Here is a 23,337-nt window from a genome sequence, read left to right as displayed (position 1 = left end):
TAGAGCTGTTATAAGGTGTTATAAGTCAATATAGAGCTGTTATAAGGTGGTATGAGTCAATATAGAGCTGTTATAAGGTGGTATAAGTCAATATAGAGCTGTTATAAGGTGGTATGAGTCAATATAGAGCTGTTATAAGGTGGTATAAGTCAATATAGAGCTGTTATAAGGTGGTATAAGTCAATATAGAGCTGTTATAAGGTGACTCTGACCTTCAAAGAAGACACTTCTTGGACAAAGATGTACATTTATTTATGTTTTAATACATTAAAGTTACACAAGTTATATATTCTTTTTGATTGCAAATTACACAGCACACATCCAATTTATTCCTGTACATAAGTTAAGAAATGTAACAGTTCATTTTTTAAAATATGTAATATGTTTTCTTTCTTCCTCTGTTCACGAGGAGCACTTGTTATTTATAAAATGTAAAAGTAAATAACTTTCTATTCTTTAAATTATATAAATTGGTCCAAAATCCACCATCTAAGTAGGGATTGTCCCAGAAAGTTTCTTATTTTTATCTTTCTTAGCTTCTCACAAGAGGTTTATAGATATATCATATATTTTCACTTAATATTTGAAACTTTCCTACAAACCGCAGCTAAATACAAGAATAACAGGGTCAGTTTACAAAAAGCTTGGCAATATCATCTATTTTCTAAATATACTTCATTTTTTTTCTCGTATAACTGATTAAAACATACAATCATTCTGACAACAACATAATATACCGTACTATTTCACAGCTCTATGATACAATAAAAACACCTCTGTCTTCGGGCAAAATAAAGTGACAATAAAAATTATAGAATAGCAACACAAATCAAAATCAAGGGATAAAATGCATAGATTGAATCATTAGGTTAAATCATTAAGGTGGATCATCGGGTTGGATCATTAGGTTGGCTCATTAGGTTGGCTCATTAAGTTGAATCATTAAGTTGAATCATTAAGTTGAATCATTAGGTTGAATCATTAGGTTGAATCATCAGTAAATGTTTTCATTAAAATAAATAATTTACAGTTCTTAGTAAAGTTTTTTGATTGAACTCTTTGACATTGACAAATCTTTTGATATCTATGATTTCTATCTATCTCAAATCCTGAAATGAGTGACCGGCACAAACATACATAATGTATCAATATATCAATATAACTCTGTACACATCACTTGAAATAACTGATAAATATATTATCTCAACTTCAAAAGGCAGAACTTGGCTGTAGTATATGGCATGTTTGGGTGGGCAACGTACAGTTAACGTATAGGCAACGTAGAGTTAGCGTATAGGCAACGTACAGTTAACGTATAGGCAACGTAGAGTTAGCGCTTAGGAAACAAATAGGCCACGTAGAGTTAGAGCATAGGAAACGTATAGTCAACGTACAGGCAGCTTATAGGCAACGTATAGTCAATGTATAGGCAACATATAGTTAACGTATAGTCAACGTACAGGCAGCTTATAGGCAACGTATAGGCAACGTATAGTCAATGTATAGGCAACATATAGTTAACGTATAGTCAACGTACAGGCAACGTATAGTCAATGTATAGGCAACATATAGTTAACGTATAGGCAATGTATAGGTAGCTTATAGTCAACGTATAGGCAACGTAGAGTTAGCGCATAGGAAACGTATAGGCAACTTATATGCAATGTATTGGCAACGTAAAGGCAACAACGTCTGGCACTAATGCCTTCCAGCAGCTTCTTTAACGCCCCTCTGTATGTTACCTTCTCAAATGTCACTCTAGTCCCTATATAGTTCACTACTTCTAGGGCTCTGGTCAAACGTAGTGCATTACATAGGGAATAGGATGCCATTTGGGAAACGCAATATTGTCAGTCCCATTCTCGACATCTCTCTACATCTCTCTGGCATCCCTACCTCTCTGTGTGGTTCTATGGTAAATCATGACAATAAACATTAATATTTAATAGCTTGAATATCAGTTTCCGTTTCATGCCGACAAATACCTACTCGACTCCCACTACCACATGACCAATGCGCTTTACTCTCAACCAATAACCAATCAGCTGTCTTCAAGAGTCACATGTTGCAGATATCCTTAACCGATAGAATGACAACGGAGAAAAAAAATCACAATTGGAGTCACTGATATGCTTTGACAGATAATCCTCGGTTTTGTATTGACACGTTGAAAAGCAACACATGACATAACCAGCGTTGTCGTTTGTACAAAGCTCAGATATTGACCATGTCTGGATGAGCAAGAGGAGGGACTGAGATGGTGATCACACTGATCAGCTCACATTGAATCCAGGCCCAGGCCTTATGGTAGTTACTCCAGGCCCAGGCCTTATGGTAGTTACTCCAGGCCCAGGCCTTATGGTAGTTACTCCAGGCCCAGGCCTTATGGTAGTTACTCCAGGCCCAGGCCTTATGGTAGTTACTCCAGGACCAGGCCTTATGGCAGTTACTCCAGGCCCAGGCCTTATAGTAGTTACTCCAGGCCCAGGCCTTATGGTAGTTACTCCAGGCCCAGGCCTTATGGCAGTTACTCCAGGCCCAGGCCATATGGTAGTTACTCCAGGCCATATGGTAGTTACTCCAGGCCCAGGCCTTATGGTAGTTACTCCAGGCCCAGGCCTTATGGTAGTTACTCCAGGCCCAGGCCTTATAGTAGTTACTCCAGGCCCAGGCCTTATGGTAGTTACTCCAGGCCCAGGCCTTATGGTAGTTACTCCAGGCCCAGGCCTTATGGTAGTTACTCCAGGCCCAGGCCTTATGGCAGTTACTCCAGGCCCAGGCCTTATGGTAGTTACTCCAGGCCCAGGCCTTATGGTAGTTACTCCAGGCCCAGGCCTTTTGGTAGTTACTCCAGGCCCAGGCCTTATGGTAGTTACTCCAGGCCCAGGCCTTATGGTTGTTACTCCAGGCCCAGGCCTTATGGTGGTTACTCCAGGCCCAGGCCTTATGGTAGTTACTCCAGGCCTTTTGGTAGTTACTCCAGGCCCAGGCCTTATGGTAGTTACTCCAGGCCCAGGCCTTATGGTTGTTACTCCAGGCCCAGGCCTTATGGTGGTTACTCCAGGCCCAGGCCTTATGGTGGTTACTCCAGGCCTTATGGTAGTTACTCCAGGCCCAGGCCTTATGGTAGTTACTCCAGGCCCAGGCCTTATGGTTGTTACTCCAGGCCCAGGCCTTATGGTGGTTACTCCAGGCCCAGGCCTTATGGTAGTTACTCCAGGCCTTTTGGTAGTTACTCCAGGCCCAGGTCTTATGGTAGTTACTCCAGGCCCAGGTCTTATGGTAGTTACTCCAGGCCCAGGTCTTATGGTAGTTACTCCAGGCCCAGGCCTTATGGTAGTTACTCCAGGCCCAGGCCTTATGGTTGTTACTCCAGGCCCAGGCCTTATGGTGGTTACTCCAGGCCCAGGCCTTATGGTAGTTACTCCAGGCCTTTTGGTAGTTACTCCAGGCCCAGGCCTTATGGTGGTTACTCCAGGCCCAGGCCTTATGGTGGTTACTCCAGGCCCAGGCCTTATGGTAGTTACTGAGGCTTCTGACTGAGTGAACAAACCAAAGAACACAGAAACAACAAACTCAGGTGTGTGTGTGTGTGTGTGTGTGTGTGTGTGTGTGTGTGTGTGTGTGTGTGTGTGTGTGTGTGTGTGTGTGTGTGTGTGTGTGTGTGTGTGTGTGTGTGTGTGTGTGTGTGTGTGTGTGTGTGTGTGTGTGTGCATATACAGTACCAGTCAAAAGTTTGGACACACCTATTCATTCCAGGGTTTTTCTTATTTTTTTGTACTATTTTCTATGTCACATAGAATCATGTAGTAACCAAAAAAGTGTTAAACAAATCTAAATATATTTTATTTTATATTTGCACACTCTTGGCATTCTCTCAACCAGCTTCACCTGGAATGCTTTTCCAACAGTCTTGAAGGAGTTCCCACATATGCTGAGCACTTGTTGGCTGTTTTTCCTTCACTCTGCGGTCCAACTCATCCCAAAAAATCTCAATTGGGTTGAGGTCGGGTGACTGTGGAGGCCAAGTCATCTGATGCAGCACTCCTTCACTCTCCTTCTTGGTTAAATAGCCCTTACACAGCCTGGAGGTGTGTTGGGTCGTTGTCCTGTTGAAAAACAAATGATAGTCCCACTAAACGCAAGCCAGATGGGATGGCGTATCGCTGCAGAATGCTGTGGTGGATGCGCTTATCTATATATTTTTATGTACATATTCTTATTCCATTCCTTTAGATTTGTGTGCATTAGGTAGTTGTTGGGGAATGTTGTTGGGGAATGCACTGTCGGAACTAGAAGCACAAGCATTTCGCTACACTCCCATTAACATATGCTAACCATGTGTATGTGACCAATAACATTTGATTTGATTTGGTAGCCATGCTGGTTCATTGTGCTTTGAATTCTAAATAAATCACAGTGTCACCAGCAAAGCACCCCCACACCATCACACCTCCTCCTCCATGCTTCACCGTGGGAACCACACATGCGGAGATCATCCGTTCACCTACTCTGCCTCTCACAAAGACACGGCGGTTGGGAACCAAATATCTCAAATTTGGACTCATCAGACCAAAGGACAGATTTCCACCAGTCTAATGTCCATTGCTCGTGTTTCTTGGCCCGAGCAAGTCTCTTCTTCTTATTGGTGTCCTTTAGTAGTGTTTTCTTTGCAGCAATTCGACCATGAAGACCTGATTCACACAGTCTCCTCTGAACAGTTGATGTTGAGATGTGTCTGTTACTTGAACTCTGTGAAGCATTTATTTGGGCTGCAATTTCTGAAGCTGGTAACTCTAGTGAACTTATCCTCTGCAGCAGAGGTAACTCTGGGTCTTCCTTTCCAGTGGCAATCCGCATGAGAGCCAGTTTCATCTATGCGCTTGATGGTTTTTGCGACAGCACTTGAAGACATTTTCCGTATTGACTGACCATGTCTTAAAGTAATGATGGACTGTCGTTTCTCTTTGCTTATTTGAGCTGTTCTTGACATAATATGGACTTGGTCTTTTACCAAATAGGGCTATCTTCTGTATACCAACCCTACCTTGTCACAACACAACTGATTGGCTCAAATGCATGAAGAAGGAAAAAAATTCCACAAATTAACTTTTAACGTGTCACACCTGTTAATTGAAATGCATTCCAGGTGACTACCTCATGAAGCTGGTTGAGAGAATGCCAAGAGTGTGCAAAGCTGTGATCAAGGCAAAGGGTGGCTACTTTGAAAAATCTCAAATCTCAAATTTTTTTTTATTTGTTTAACACTTTTTTGGTTACTACATGATTCCATATGTGTTATTTCATAGTTATTCATTACTTTTCTCAAATGTAGAAAATAGTAAAAATAAAGAAAAAGTAGGTGTGTTCAAACTTTTGACTGGTACTGTATATATACTGAATTTATATATATTTCATTTATTTACATTAAGAAATATAATTAAAACAAACGACAGAACATTGTTTGTGGAACAGTTTGAATGAGAAGCACCCTCATGAGAGAGAAGAGACGACCAATTTCCATCCCACTTTGTGTTTAAAGTGAAACTATAACTACATCCTAAATGGAACACCTTTCCTTATATAGTGCACTACTTTACAGGGGGGGTCAAAAGTAGTGTACTATATAGGGAATAGTATGCAAATTCAGACACAACCTATATCACGTCCAGTTTTCTTTTTCCGATTCACAACACGTTACTTCTCCTGATTTACAATTCAACTCTGTACTGTACAGGACGTCACATGATACACGACTACACAATGACATAGTCCACATCTAATGACATGATAGACGACTACGCGATGACATAGTCCACATCTAATGACACACGACTACACAATGACATAGTCCACATAATGACATGATACACGACTACACGATGACATAGTCCACATCTAATGACAGAAAATACTGTACAATGAACCAGGCAACACTAGTCCTGATATGGCTGTATAAACTCTGGTATAACCTGGTATTATTATGGTGTCTTATGGCATTAGGCGTATACTCTATGCCATAACAATGCAGGCTACAGCCATATCAGGGCTACAAGAAAAGGTGTTTGGATGTAACAAAGTCCAGGAATCCCTAGGTAGAGAGTCCTAAGCACCCGACAGCACACACTGCCTAAGGGCAAAGACGGTTGAAATGACATCATTCCAACCAAAAATCAGGTTTGTAACGTTGTCATTGCAACCAGGTTTGTGCAAACCGGATGTACAGTTCATAACTTTCAACCAGCCCCCTTCCTATCACCATCAAATATCACATTACATCTATCGTTCCTCTATCTTCTCTGTGTCTTCCCTCTATCTTCTCTGTATCTTCCCTCTACCTTCCCTCTATCTTCTCTGTATCTTCCCTCTATCTTCCCTCTACCTTCCCTCTATCTTCTCTGTATCTTCCCTCTATCTTCTCTGTATCTTCCCTCCAACTTCCCTCTATCTTCTCTGTATCTTCCCTCTATCTTCTCTGTATCTTCCCTCTATCTTCTCTGTATCTTCCCTCTATCTTACCTATATCTTACCTATATCTTCCCTATACCTTCCCTCTATCTTCTCTGTATCTTCCCTCTATCTTACCTATATCTTACCTATATCTTCCCTATACCTTCCCTCTATCTTCTCTGTATCTTCCCTCTATCTTACCTATATCTTCCCTATACCTTCCCTCTATCTTCTCTGTATCTTCCCTCTATCTTACCTATATCTTACCTATATCTTCCCTATACCTTCCCTCTATCTTCTCTGTATCTTACCTATATCTTCCCTCTACCTTCCCTCTATCTTCTCTGTATCTTCCCTCTACCTTCTCTCTCATGCAGTCCAAATCATTTAGCGGTGCAATCTTAGACACAAAGGCACACTGATGTCAGGTTAAGACTGCGTTCCAAATGGAACCCCATTCCCTTATATAGATCCCAATGGGCCCTGGTCTAAAGTAGTTCACTATATAGATCCCAATGGGCCCTGGTCTAAAGTAGTACACTATATAGAGCCTTATGGGCCCTGGTCTATATAGAGCTTTATGGGCCCTGGTCTATATAGAGCTTTATGGGCCCTGGTCTATATAGAGCTTTATGGGCCCTGGTCTATATAGAGCTTTATGGGCCCTGGTCTATATAGAGCTTTATGGGCCCTGGTCTATATAGAGCTTTATGGGCCCTGGTCTATATAGAGCTTTATGGGCCCTGGTCTATATAGAGCTTTATGGGCCCTGGTCTATATAGAGCTTTATGGGCCCTGGTCTATATAGAGCTTTATGGGCCCTGGTCTATATAGAGCTTTATGGGCCCTGGTTTATATAGAGCTTTATTTGCTCTGGTCTAAAGCAGTACACAATATAGGGTCTAAAGTAGTACACTATAAAGGGAATAGGGTGCCAGTAGTACACTATATAGGGAATAGGGTTCCATTTGGTGCCGCAGTTCATTGATGTTCAGCCTGATGGGACAGTCAGCTGGTCTATTCAGCTAGTCATAATTATAGTGTGTGTGTGTGTGTGTGTGTGTGTGTGTGTGTGTGTGTGTGTGTCTGTCTGTCTGTGTCTGTATGTCTGTCTGTGTGTGTGTGTGTGTGTGTGTGTGTGTGTGTGTGTGTGTGTGTGTGTGTGTGTGTGTGTGTGTGTGTGTGTGTGTGTGTGTGTGTGTGTACGGCATGTTCAGTGAACGCTGGTCTGTCATCCAAGGCTTCATTCAGAACCAGGTTCTGCATGATGATGTCATTACGTGGGTACTGATAGCAAAGTACTTTGCAGTGACTGAGATATAGTTGGCACTTGAACAGAACAGAGAAAGCACACAGTCACAGCTGTAGTGCCCTGCAACAACAGAGAGAAAGCCCGTTTCAGTTTGGCTCCACGGACTGGCACTTTCTTTGTATTTACACAGATAAGTTACATCAGAGGGAGACAGAGACAGGAGCAGTCCTGTCTGTCTGTGTGTCTGTGTGACTGTGTGTCTGTCTGTCTGTCTGTCTGTCTGTCTGTCTGTCTGTCTGTCTGTCTGTCTGTCTGTCTGTCTGTCTGTCTGTCTGTCTGTCTGTCTGTCTGACTGTGTGACTGTCTGTCTGACTGTGTGTCTGACTGTGTGACTGACTGTGTGAATGTCTGTCTGTCTGTCTGTCTGTCTGTCTGTCTGATTGCCTGTCTGACTGACTGTCTGACTGCTTCGACCAGAGAGAAGTCTTTTGTGACCATAATATCTGTGATGACGATGATGAGGACGACGGCGATGATAATGATGACAATGATGATGGTGATGAAGATGATGCATGTCACTGACTAGGGCACCGTTAGAAGGACGGAGGGAGAAGGTGAGGGCGGGGGGGGGGCGTTTTTTGCTCTGCCAGTTAGTTTCCATGGTGATTCTGAGATGCTTTAAGTGTTTATGACCCTGTAATAAAAAGCAACATGAAGAGGAGGTCAGCTGGTAGACCAGATGGAAGGAAAGATGGTCAGAGAGGATCCTCTATGTATGAGAGAGTCCGTCCTCTATTCAAACACACAACTGTGGGTGTGTTAGAGAGAGTGTGTGTGTGTGTGTGTGTGTGTGCGATCGTTTGTTGGTTCTCTACTCAGACACCCAGCTGTGTGTGTGTGTGTGTCCGTCAGTCCACGTGTCCTTCCATCGTGTATATGTTGTTTAAGAGAGTGCATGTCCATCCGTCCTCTACCCCGACACCCAGCCATGCGTGGTCGTCTTGACCCCATGGGTCGTGAACCCCTGTGAGGTCACCATGGGTTCAAAGTTGAAGTCCAGCGAGTCTCCGTCCATCAGGGTGTCATGAAGGATGGATTCCATATCACACTCGAACCTCTCAATGGACATGTCGTCCAGATCGCTGGGCAGTTTCTCCAGGTGGTGGTGGTGGTGGGGGGCGGGGGGTAGACCCAGGCCGGGACGCCCATATCCGTTAGTGTTGATGGGGCAGAACCCACCGGGCATCTCCCCTGGTCCTCCATGGGTAGAGAGACCGTAGGGCACCTGCATGGGGTTCTTGACCCCCAGGCGGGTTCCGTTACCCCCTCCCCCGCTGTGGCTCAAACTGCTCAGAGACATCAGGTTGCAGCCGTTCATGGACGAGACAGAAGTGGGTGGGGTTCGGTTGTGGAGGTGAGGGTGGGTTTGGGAATGAGGGAGGCCGTGGGGGTGAGAGTGAGAGTGTGGGTGGGGGTGAAGACTCCCGCCTCTTCCTCCTCCTCCTTCTCCTCCTCCGTGCTGAGAGGCATTATATGAAGGTAGTACGCTGCCTCGCCCTGCACTAGACTGAGAGACCACCGTGTCGACCGAGGGCATCATGTCCCCGTGGGGGTCAGAGTCTGAGGTCAGGAGCTCCTTGAGGAGGCCGGCAGGACAGTTATATTGACCCAGAGACGATGGGCTGAAGCTGGACTTGATGTCCCCCAGGGTTTGCATGGGGTTGGGGGACATGGGGGAGAGAGCATTCATCCTTGCCTGGCTGTACCGACACTTGCGGTAGTCCTGCTGCTGCTGGGGTTGTTGCTGGGGGACCATGGAGGGAGAGGAGTAGGAGGGGTAGCCCACCCCTACCCCGGGGCTGGCCTGCATCAGGGGGGAAGGGGAGTTCTGGGATGACCCCTGTCCCGCACCCCCTCCTCCTCCAACCTGGGTGTTCTTGGGAGAGAGGAGGTTCAGGTTATCCAGAAGGTTCTCCATAAGGTTCTCTGAGCTGTGGTGGTGGTGGTGGTGGCCTAGGGAACCGGAAAACAAGACTGTGAACAATAGAAGTTGAGGACATTGAAAAAAGAGACCATCAGCATTTTGTTTCTCAGACTTACTACGTACACTACTACTGATCTAAACCGTAACATACACATTTCCAGACTAACACTACACTACACTACACTAACACTACACTACCACTACACTACACTACACTACCACTACACTACACTACCACTACACTACACTACACTACACTGCACTACACTACATTAACACTACACTACACTACACTACCACTACACTACACTAACACTACCACTGCACTACACTACATTAACACTACACTACACTACACTACACTACACTACACTACACTACACTAACACTACCACTACACTACACTACCACTACACTACCACTACACTACACTAACACTACACTACCACTACACTACCCCTACCACTACACTACCACTACACTACACTACACTACACTAACACTACCACTACACTACACTACACTACCACTACACTAACACTACACTAACACTACCACTACACTACACTACACTACACTAACACTACACTAACACTACACTAACACTACAATAACACTACACTACACTACCACTACACTAACACTACACTAACACTACAATAACACTACACTACACTACCACTACACTACACTACACTACACTACACTACACTACACTAACACTACCACTACACTACACTACACTACCACTACACTACACTACACTACACTAACACTACACTAACACTACACTAACACTACAATAACACTACACTACACTACCACTACACTAACACTACACTAACACTACAATAACACTACACTACACTACCACTACACTACACTACACTACACTGCACTACACTACATTAACACTACACTACACTACACTACCACTACACTACACTAACACTACCACTGCACTACACTACATTAACACTACACTACACTACACTACACTACAACTACACTACACTAACACTACCACTACACTACACTAACACTACCACTACACTACCACTACACTACACTAACACTACACTACCACTACACTACCACTACACTACCACTACCACTACACTACACTACACTACACTACACTACCACTACCACTACACTACACTACACTACCACTACACTAACACTACACTAACACTACCACTACACTACACTACACTAACACTACACTAACACTACACTAACACTACAATAACACTACACTACACTACCACTACACTAACACTACACTAACACTACAATAACACTACACTACACTACCACTACACTACACTACACTACACTACACTAACACTACACTAACACTACCACTACACTACACTACACTACCACTACACTACACTACACTACACTACTCTAACACTACACTAACACTACACTAACACTACAATAACACTACACTACACTACCACTACACTAACACTACACTAACACTACAATAACACTACACTACACTACCACTACACTACACTACACTACACTACACTAACACTACACTAACACTACACTAACACTACAACTACACTACACTACACTACACTATAGTGACACTAGCACTACACTACACTAACACTACCACTACACTACACTAACACTACACTAACACTACACTACCACTACACTACACTACACTACCACTACACTACACTACCACTACACTACAATAACACTACACTACACTACACTACACTAACACTACCACTACGCTACACTACACTACCACTACACTAACACTACACTAACACTACCACTACACTACACTACACTACACTACACTACCACTACACTACACTACACTAACACTACCACTACACTACAATAACACTACACTAAACTAACACTACCACTACACTACACTACACTAACACTACACTACCACTACACTACAATAACACTACACTACACTACACTAACACAACACTAACACTAACACTACACTACACTACCACTACACTACACTACACTACACTACACTACAATAACACTACACTACACTACACTAACACTACCACTACACTACACTACACTACACTACACTACACTACACTAACACTACACTACCACTACACTACACTACCACTACACTACAATAACACTACACTACACTAACACAACACTAACACTACACTACACTACCACTACACTACACTACCACTACACTACAATAACACTACACTACACTACACTAGCACTACACTACACTAACACTACCACTACACTACACTACACTACACTAACACTACCACTACACTACACTACCACTACACTACAATAACACTACACTACACTACACTAACACAACACTAACACTACCACTACACTACACTACGCTAACACTACACTACACTACACTAACACTACACTACGCTAACACTACACTACACTAACACTACACTACCACTACACTACCACTACACTACACTACACTACACTAACACTACACTACCACTACACTACAATAACACTACACTACACTACACTACACTAACAGAACACTAACACTACCACTACACTACACTACGCTAACACTACACTACACTACACTACCACTACACTACACTACCACTACACTACACTACACTAACACAACACTACCACTACCACTACACTACCACTACACTGCACTACCACTACACTACACTACACTACCACTACACTACACTACAATAACACTACACTACACTACACTAACACTACCACTACACTACACTACACTAACACTACACTACCACTACACTAACACTACCACTACACTACCACTACACTACAATAACACTACACTACACTAACACAACACTAACACTACACTACCACTACACTACACTACCACTACACTACCACTACACTACAATAACACTACACTACACTACACTACACTAACACTACCACTACACTACAATAACACTACACTACACTACACTACACTAACACAACACTAACACTACCACTACACTACACTACGCTAACACTACACTACACTAACACTACACTACGCTAACACTACACTACACTACACTAACACTACACTACACTACCACTACACTACCACTACACTACACTACACTACACTAACACTACACTACCACTACACTACAATAACACTACACTACACTACACTAACAGAACACTAACACTACCACTACACTACACTACGCTAACACTACTCTACACTACCACTACACTACCACTACACTACACTAACACTACACTACACTAACACTACACTACACTAACACTAACACTACACTAACACTACACTAACACTACACTACCACTACACTACACTAACACTACACTACACTACACTACGCTAACACTACACTACACTACAGTAACACTACACTACACTACGCTAACGCTACACTACACTAACACTACACTACACTACGCTAACACTACACTACACTACACTAACACTACACTACACTAACACTACACTACCACTACACTACACTACCACTACACTACCACTACACTACACGACCACTACACTACCACTACACTACACTAACACTACACTAACACTACACTAACACTACACTACACTACGCTAACACTGCACTACACTAACACTACACTACCCTACACTACACTACACTACACTACCACTACACTACACTACACTACGCTAACACTACACTACACTAACACTACACTACCACTACACTACACTACACTAACACTACACTACCACTACACTACACTACACTAACACTACACTAACACTACACTACACTACACTACACTACACTACAATACACTGACACTACACTAACACTACACTACACTACAATACACGGACACTACACTAACACTACACTAACACTACACTTACACTACACTACACTAACACCACACTACACTACACTACACTACACTGACACTAACACTACACTACACTACCACTACACTACCACTACACTACACTACCACTACACTACACTAACACTACACTACACTACACTACAATACACTGACACTACACTAACACTACACTAACACTAACACTACACTACACTACCACTACACTACACTAACACTACACTAACACTACACTACCACTACACTACACGACCACTACACTACCACTACACTAACACTACACTAACACTACACTACCACTACACTACACTACACTACCACTACACTAACACTAACACTACACTACACTACACTACCACTACACTACCACTACACTACACTACCACTACACTAACACTACACTACACTACACTACATGACCACTACACTACACTACCACTACACTACACTAACACTACACTACACTACCACTACACTACCACTACACTACACTACCACTACACTACACTACACTACCACTACACTACACTAACACTACCACTACACTACCACTACACTACCACTACACTACACTACCACTACACTACCACTACACTACACTACACTAACACTACACTACACTACACTAACCTAACACTACACTAACACTACACTACCACTACACTACACTACCACTACACTAACACTACACTACCACTACACTAACACTACACTACACTACACGACCACTACACTAACACTACACTAACACTACACTACCACTACACTACACTACCACTACACTAACACTACCACTACACTACACTACACTACACTAACACTACACTAACACTACACTACCACTACACTAGCACATGTTCTAGAGGAAATGTCCTTATGTAGTTTCAATCTGGTTTACTGACCTAGAGAACTCGCCATCTCTGACAGGCTGGGCAATGTGCTCGCCATCTTGGCCCCAGAGGATCCTGGGTAGCCCATGTGCACGTCCCCGTCTCCGAGGTCGTCCTCGGGCATGAAGGGCGAGAGGCGACCGCTGAGCGTGCTGGCGTTGGAGGAGGTGCGCGGCCGGAAACCGCTCCATGAATCAAAGTCATCGTTGCTGTGGGAGTTGGGGCTGCCGGGCCACTTGGAGTAGGGGCCTCCCCCTAGGCTGTCTGCTCCCCCGTCAGGACCACCCTGGAGAGACAACTAGAGGAGAGAGAGAGGAGTGAGGACAGGAGAGGAGTGAGGACAGGAGAGGAGTGAGGACAGGAGAAGAGTGAGGACAGGAGAGAAGTGAGGTGAGGAGAGATGGGAGAGATAGGAGAGGAGAGAGAGGGGAAAGAGGAGAGGAGAGAGAGGATAACAGAGAAGAAGGATATACTATCTACAGTTGAAGTCGGAAGTTTACATACACCTTAGTCAAATACGTTTAAACTCAATTTTTCACAATTCCTGACATTTTATCCTAGTAAAAAATGCACTGTCTTAGGTCAGTTAGGGTCACCACTTTATTTTAAGAATGTGAAATGAATGATTTTTTTTCAGCTTTTATTTCTTTCATCACATTCCCAGTCGGTCAGAAGTTTACATACACTCAATTAGTATTTGGTAGCATTGCCTTTAAATTGTTTAACTTGGGTCAAATGTTTCGGGTAGCCTTCCACAAACTTTCCACAATAAGTTTGGTGAATTTTGGCCCATTCCTCCTGACAGAGCTGGTGTAACTGAGTCAGGTTTGTAGGCCTCTTTGCTCGCACACGCTTTTTCAGTTCTACCCACACATTTTCTATAGGACTGAGGTCAGGGCTTTGTGATGGCCACTCCAATACCTTGACTTTGTTGTCCTTAAGCCATTTTGCCACAACTTTGCAAGTATGCTTGGGGTCATTGTTCATTTGGAAGACCCATTTGCAACCAAGCTTTAACTTCCTGACTGATGTCTTGAGATGTTGCTTCAATATATCCACATCATTTTCCTACCTCATGATGCCATCTATTTTGTGAAGTGCACCATTCCCTCCTGCAGCAAAGCACCCCCACACCATGATGCTGCCACTCCCGTGCTTCACGGTTGGGATGGTGTTCTTTGGCTTGCAAGCCTCCCCCTTTTTCCTCCAAACATAACGATGGTCATTATGGCCAAACAGTTCTATTTTTGTTTCATAAGACCAGAGGACATGTCTCCAAAAAGTACGATCTTTGTCTCCATGTGCAGTTGCAAACCGTAGTCTGGCTTTTTTTATGTAGGTTTTGGAGCAGTGGCTTCTTCCTTGCTGAGCGGCCTTTCAGGTTATGTTGATATAAGACTCGTTTTACTCGTTTCCTCCAGCATCTTCACAAGGTCCTTTGTTGTTGTTCTGGGAATGATTTGCAATTTTCGCACCAAAGTACTGTAACGGTTTTCTTCCTGGGATGAAGGAGAGGACCAAAACGCAGCGCGGCTAGTGTTCAACATAATTTAATAAAGAATATGTGAACACTACAAACAACAAAACAATAAATGTGAAAACCGAAAACAGTCCTATCTGGTGCAGAACACAAAGACAGAAGACAACCACCCACAATACCCAACACAAAACAAGCCACCTATATATGATTCTCAATCAGGGACAACGATTGACAGCTGCCTCTGATTGAGAACCATATTAGGCTGAACACAGAAACAGACAAACTAGACACACAACATAGAATGCCCACCCAGCTCACGTCCTGACCAACACTAAAACAAGCAACACACATAATAACTAAGGTCAGGATGTGACAGTACCCCCCTCCTGAGGTGCGGACTCCGAACGCACCCCTAAATCTCAAGGGGAGGGTCTGGGTGGGCATCTGTCCGCGGTGGCGGCTCCGGCGCAGGACGAGGACACCACTCCACCATTGTCTTTGTCCCCCTCCTTAGCGTCCTTTGAGTGGCGAACCTCGCCCCCGACCCTGGTCTAGGAACCTTCACAACGGTTCCCCCTAGATAGAGGAGACAGCTCAGGACAGAGAGGTAGCTCAGGACAGAGAGGTAGCTCAGGACAGAGAGGTAGCTCAGGACAGAGAGGTAGCTCAGGACAGAGGGGCAACTCCGGACTGAAGGGCAGCTCCGGACAGAGAGGCAGCTCTGGACTGAATGGCAGCTCTGGACTAGTGGCAGCTCCGAACTGAGGGGCAGCTCATGACTGGAGGGCAGCTCATGACTGGAGGGCAGCTCACGACTGGAGGGCAGCTCATGACTGGAGGGCAGCTCATGACTGGCGGAAGGCTCTGACTGCTCCTGTCTGGCGGAAGGCTCTGGCTGCTCCTGTCTGGCGGAAGGCTCTAGCGGCTCCTGTCTGGCGGAAGGCTCTAGCGGCTCCTGTCTGGCGGACGGCTCTAGCGGCTCCTGTCTGGCGGACGGCTTTGAAGGCTCAGGACAGACGGGCGGCTTTGAAGGCTCAGGACAGACGGGCGGCTTTGAAGGCTCAGGACAGACGGGCGGCTTTGAAGGCTCAGGACAGACGGGCGGCTTTGAAGGCTCAGTACAGACGGACAGCGCAGGCGGCGCTTGGCAGACGGACAGCTCAGACGGCGTTGGGCAGACGGCAGACTCTGACGGCGCTGGGCAGACGGATGGCTCAGACGGCGCTGGGCAGGCAAGCAGTGCAGGCGGCGTTGGGCAGACGGCCGACTCTGACCTGCTGAGGCGCACAGTAGGCCTGGTGCGTGTTGCCGGAACTGGTGGTACCGGACTGGAGACACGCACCTCAAGGCTAGTGCGGGGAGCAGGAACAGGGCACACTGGACTCTCAAAGCGCACTATAGGCCTGGTGCTGGTGGTACCGGGCTGAGGGCACGCACCTAAGGGCGAGTGCGGGGAGAAGGAACAGTGTGTACAGGGCTCTGGAGACGCACAGGAGGCTTGGTGCGTGGTGCCGGCACTGGAGGTACTGGGCTGGAGACACGCACCACAGGGAGAGTGCGTGGAGGAGGAACAGGGCTCTGGAGACGCACTGGAAGCCTGGTGCGTGGTGTAGGCACTGATGGTACTGGGCTGGGGCGGGAAGGTGGCGCCGGATATACCGGACCGTGCAGGCGTACTGGCTCCCTTGAGCACCGAGCCTGCCCAACCTTACCTGGTTGAATACTCCCCGTAGCCCGACCAGTGCGGGGAGGTGGAATAACCCGCACTGGGCTGTGTTTGCGAACCGGGGACACCATGCGTAAGGCTGGTGCCATGTACACCGGCCCGAGGAGACGTACTGGAGGCCAGATATGTTGAGCCGGCTTCATGGCACTTGGCTCAATGCTCAATCTAGCCCGGCCAGTGCGGGGAGGTGGAATAACCCGCACCGGGCTATGCACACGTACAGGAGACACCGTGCGCTCTTCCGCATAACACGGTGTCTGCCCGTACTCCCGCGCTCCACGGTAATCACACACCTCAGGGCGAGTACCGTGTATACTACGCCAAACCAACATCTCTCTCTCTCTTCGCTCTCCTCCAATATCACCAACAACTCATCAAATGTCTCATAATCTCCCATCCTTTCACTTTCCTCCAATCTGTCCAATAACTCCTCCACATTCTCCGACTCGTACCTCAATTTAGCCAACTGCTCCTTATGGTAAGCACGGGGAACTGGCTCAAGTCTCCCACTTGACCCAGCCACACTACCCGTGTACCCCCCCCCCAAGAAATTTTGGGGGGAGCCTCTCGGGCTTCCAGCCACTCTGCCTTGCTAGCTCCTGCTGCTGCTGCTGCCGCTGCTTCCCGTAGCCACGCTGCTTGGTCCGAGTTTGGTGGGTGGTTCTGTAACGGCTTTCTTCCTGGGATGAAGGAGAGGACCAAAACGCAGCGCGGCTAGTGTTCAACATAATTTAATAAAGAATATGTGAACACTACAAACAACAAAACAATAAATGTGAAAACCGAAAACAGTCATATCTGGTGCAGAACACAAAGACAGAAGACAACCACCCACAATACCCAACACAAAACAAGCCACCTATATATGATTCTCAATCAGGGACAACGATTGACAGCTGCCTCTGATTGAGAACCATATTAGGCTGAACACAGAAACAGACAACCTAGACACACAACATAGAATGCCCACTAAAACAAGCAACACACATAATAACTAAGGTCAGGACGTGACAAGTACGTTCATCTCTAGGAAACAGAATGCGTCTCCTTCCTGAACGGTATGACGGCTGCGTGGTCCCATGGTGTTTATACGTGCGTACTATTGTTTGTACAGATGATCGTTGTACCTCCAGGTGTTCGGAAATTGATCCCAAGGATAAACCAGACTTGTGGATGACTACACATCTTTTTGAGGTCATGGCTGATTTCTTTTGATTTTCCCATGATGTCAAGCAAAGAGGCACTGAGTTTGAAGGTAGACCTTGAAATACATCCACAGGTACACCTCCAATTGACTCAAATGAGGTCAATTAGCCTATCAGAAGCTTCTAAAGCCATGACATCATTTTCTGGAATTTTCCAAGCTGTTTAAAGGCACAGTCACAACTTAGTGTATGTAAACTTCTGACCAGCTGGAATTGTGATACCGTGAATTTTAAGTGAAATAATCTGTCTGTAAACAATTGTTGGAAAAATTACTTGTGTCATGCACAAAGTAGATGTCCTAACCGACTTGCCAAATCTATAGTTTGTTAACAAGAAATTTGTGGAGTGGTTGAAAAACCAGTTTTAATGACTCCAACCTAAATGTATATAAACTTCTGACTTCAACTGTAGATGGACACTAGCCTCTGTTGAACTTCAACTGTAGATGGACACTAGCCTCTGTTAGACTTCAACTGTAGATGGACACTAGCCTCTGTTAGACTTCAACTGTAGATGGACACTAGCCTCTGTTAGACTTCAACTGTAGATGGACACTAGCCTCTGTTAGACTTCAACTGTAGATGGACACTAGCCTCTGTTAGACTTCAACTGTAGATGGACACTAGCCTCTGTTAGACTTCAACTGTAGATGGACACTAGCCTCTGTTAGACTTCAACTGTAGATGGACACTAGCCTCTGTTGGACTTCAACTGTAGATGGACACTAGCCTCTGTTGGACTTCAACTGTAGATGGACACTAGCCTCTGTTAGACTTCAACTGTAGGTATCAAATCATTAAGGCCCTCTCAAGAGACCTGGTCAGGAAAAAGTCATGGTCCTGCCTATAGATACTGTATAGATATACATACTGTATATATACTGTATAGATACCGTATAGATACTGTATATATACTGTATAGATACTGTATAGATATAGATACTGTATAGATACTGTATAGATATACATACTGTATAGGTACTGTATAGATACCGTATAGATACTGTATATATACTGTATAGATACTGTATAGATATAGATACTGTATAGATACTGTATAGATATACATACTGTATAGGTACTGTATAGATACCGTATAGATACTGTATATATACTGTATAGCTATAGATATTGTATAGATACTGTATAGATATAGACACTGTATAAATACTGTATAGATATAGTTACTGTATAGATATAGATACTGTATAGAAACAGTATAGCTACTGTATAGATATAGATACTGTATAGATATAGATACTGTATAGATATAGATACTGTATAGCTACTGTATATATATACTGTGTAGATATAGATACTGTATAAATATAGATACTGTATAGATATAGATACTGTATAGCTACTGTATAGATATACTGTGTAGATATAGATACTGTATAGATACTGTATAGATATAGATACTTATAGATACTGTATAGATATAGACACTGTATAGATATAGGTAATGTATAGATGCTGTGTAGATATAGATACTGTATAGATATAGATACTGTATAGATATAGATACTGTATAGATACTGTATAGATATAGATACTGTATAGATATAGATACTGTATAGATACTGTATAGATATAGATACTGTATAGATTTAGATGCTTTATAGATACTGTAAATATATAGTTACTGTATAGATACTGTATAGATATACATACTGCATAAGTACTGTAAAGATACTGTACAGATACTGTATAGATATACATACTGTATAGGTACTGTATAGATACTGTATAGATATACATACTGTATAGATACTGTATAGATACTGTATAGATATAGATACTGTATAGATATAGTTACTGTATAGATATAGATACTGTATAGATATTGTATACATATAGTTACTGTATAGATACTGTGCATATATAGATACTGTATAGATACTGTGTAGATATAGATACTGTATAGATATAGTTACTGTATAGATACTGTATATATATATACTGTATAGATACTGTATAGATATACATACTGCATAGGTACTGTACAGATACTGTATAGATATACATACTGTATAGGTACTGTATAGATATACATACTGTATACATACTGTATAGATACTGTATATATATACATACTGTATAGTTACTGTATAGATAGAGATACTGTATAGGTACTGTATAGATACTGTAGAGATACTGTATAGATAGAGATACTGTATAGGTACTGTATAGATAGAGATACTGTATTGGTACTGTATAGATACTGTAAAGATAGAGATACTGTATAGGTACTGTAGAGATACTGTATAGGTACTGTATAGATACTGTATAGATATAGTTACTGTATAGATATATATACTGTATAGATATAGTTACTGTATAGATATAGATACTGTATAGATACTGTATAGTTACTGTATAGATATAGATACTGTATAGATACTGTATAGATATAGTTACTGTATAGATATAGATACTGTATAGATAGAGATACTGTAAAGGTACTGTATAGATATAGATACTGTATATGTACTGTATAGATATAGATACTGTATAGACACTGTATAGATACTGTACAGATATAGTTACTGTATAAATACTGTATATATATTGTATATATATAGTTACTGTATATAAATAGATACTGTATAGATATAGTTACTGTATAGTTACTGTATAGATATAGTTACTGTATAGATACTGTATAGATATAGTTACTGTATATATATAGATACTGTATAGATACTGTATAGATATAGTTACTGTATAGCTACTGTATAGATACTGTATAGATATAGTTACTGTATAGATATAGATACTGTATAGATACTGTATAGATACTGTATAGATATAGTTACTGTATAGATACTGTATAGATACTGTATAGCTATAGATACTGTATAGATATAGTTACTGTATAGATATAGATACTGTATAGATATAGTTACTGTATAGATATAGATACTGTATAGTCAATGTATAGATACTGTATAGATATAGTTCCTGTATAGATACTGTATAGATTTAGTTACTGTATAGATATAAATACTGTATTGACACTGATACTGTATGGATACTGTATAGATATAGTTACTGTATAGATATAGATACTGTATAGATACTGTATAGATATAGTTCCTGTATACATACTGTATAGATATAGATACTGTATGGATACTGTATAGATATAGTTACTGTATAGATATAGACACTGTATAGATATAGGTAATGTATAGATGCTGTGTAGATATAGATACTGTATAGATATAGATACTGTATAGATATAGATACTGTATAGATACTGTATAGATATAGATACTGTATAGATATAGATACTGTATAGATACTGTATAGATATAGATACTGTATAGATGTAGATGCTTTATAGATACTGTAAAGATATAGTTACTGTATAGATACTGTATAGATATACATACTGCATAAGTACTGTAAAGATACTGTACAGATACTGTATAGATATACATACTGTATAGATACTGTATAGATATACATACTGTATAGATACTGTATAGATACTGTATAGATATAGATACTGTATAGATATAGTTACTGTATAGATATAGATACTGTATAGATATTGTATACATATAGTTACTGTATAGATACTGTGCATATATAGATACTGTATAGATACTGTGTAGATATAGATACTGTATAGATATAGTTACTGTATAGATACTGTATATATATATACTGTATAGATACTGTATAGATATACATACTGCATAGGTACTGTACAGATACTGTATAGATATACATACTGTATAGGTACTGTATAGATATACATACTGTATACATACTGTATAGATACTGTATATATATACATACTGTATAGTTACTGTATAGATAGAGATACTGTATAGGTACTGTATAGATACTGTAGAGATACTGTATAGATAGAGATACTGTATAGGTACTGTATAGATAGAGATACTGTATTGGTACTGTATAGATACTGTAAAGATAGAGATACTGTATAGGTACTGTAGAGATACTGTATAGGTACTGTATAGATACTGTATAGATATAGTTACTGTATAGATATATATACTGTATAGATATAGTTACTGTATAGATATAGATACTGTATAGATACTGTATAGTTACTGTATAGATATAGATACTGTATAGATACTGTATAGATATAGTTACTGTATAGATATAGATACTGTATAGATAGAGATACTGTAAAGGTACTGTATAGATATAGATACTGTATATGTACTGTATAGATATAGATACTGTATAGACACTGTATAGATACTGTACAGATATAGTTACTGTATAAATACTGTATATATATTGTATAGATATAGTTACTGTATATAAATAGATACTGTATAGATATAGTTACTGTATAGTTACTGTATAGATATAGTTACTGTATAGATACTGTATAGATATAGTTACTGTATATATATAGATACTGTATAGATACTGTATAGATATAGTTACTGTATAGCTACTGTATAGATACTGTATAGATATA

At 42.1% G+C, this 23,337-nt stretch overlaps 1 protein-coding gene across 1 annotated transcript in view; it reads right to left on the bottom strand.

The window, feature by feature from the left end:
* Positions 1–243: 243 nt before the first annotated feature.
* The window catches only part of foxo1a (forkhead box O1 a), a 204,918-nt gene continuing 181,824 nt past the window's right edge, over positions 244–23,337 (bottom strand). The window contains exons 3-4 of the mRNA XM_071358118.1: positions 14,468–14,753; positions 244–9,715 (exon numbers count right to left, since the gene is read on the bottom strand). Coding sequence (XP_071214219.1) covers positions 8,673–9,715; positions 14,468–14,753 — 1,329 coding nt within the window. The 3' untranslated portion in view covers positions 244–8,672. The remainder of the gene's footprint in view (positions 9,716–14,467; positions 14,754–23,337) is intronic.

Source organism: Salvelinus alpinus, chromosome 21 (genome assembly GCF_045679555.1).
Source record: "Salvelinus alpinus chromosome 21, SLU_Salpinus.1, whole genome shotgun sequence".
Lineage (NCBI taxonomy): Eukaryota > Metazoa > Chordata > Actinopteri > Salmoniformes > Salmonidae > Salvelinus > Salvelinus alpinus.
This window is presented reverse-complemented; position numbering and strand designations above follow the sequence as displayed.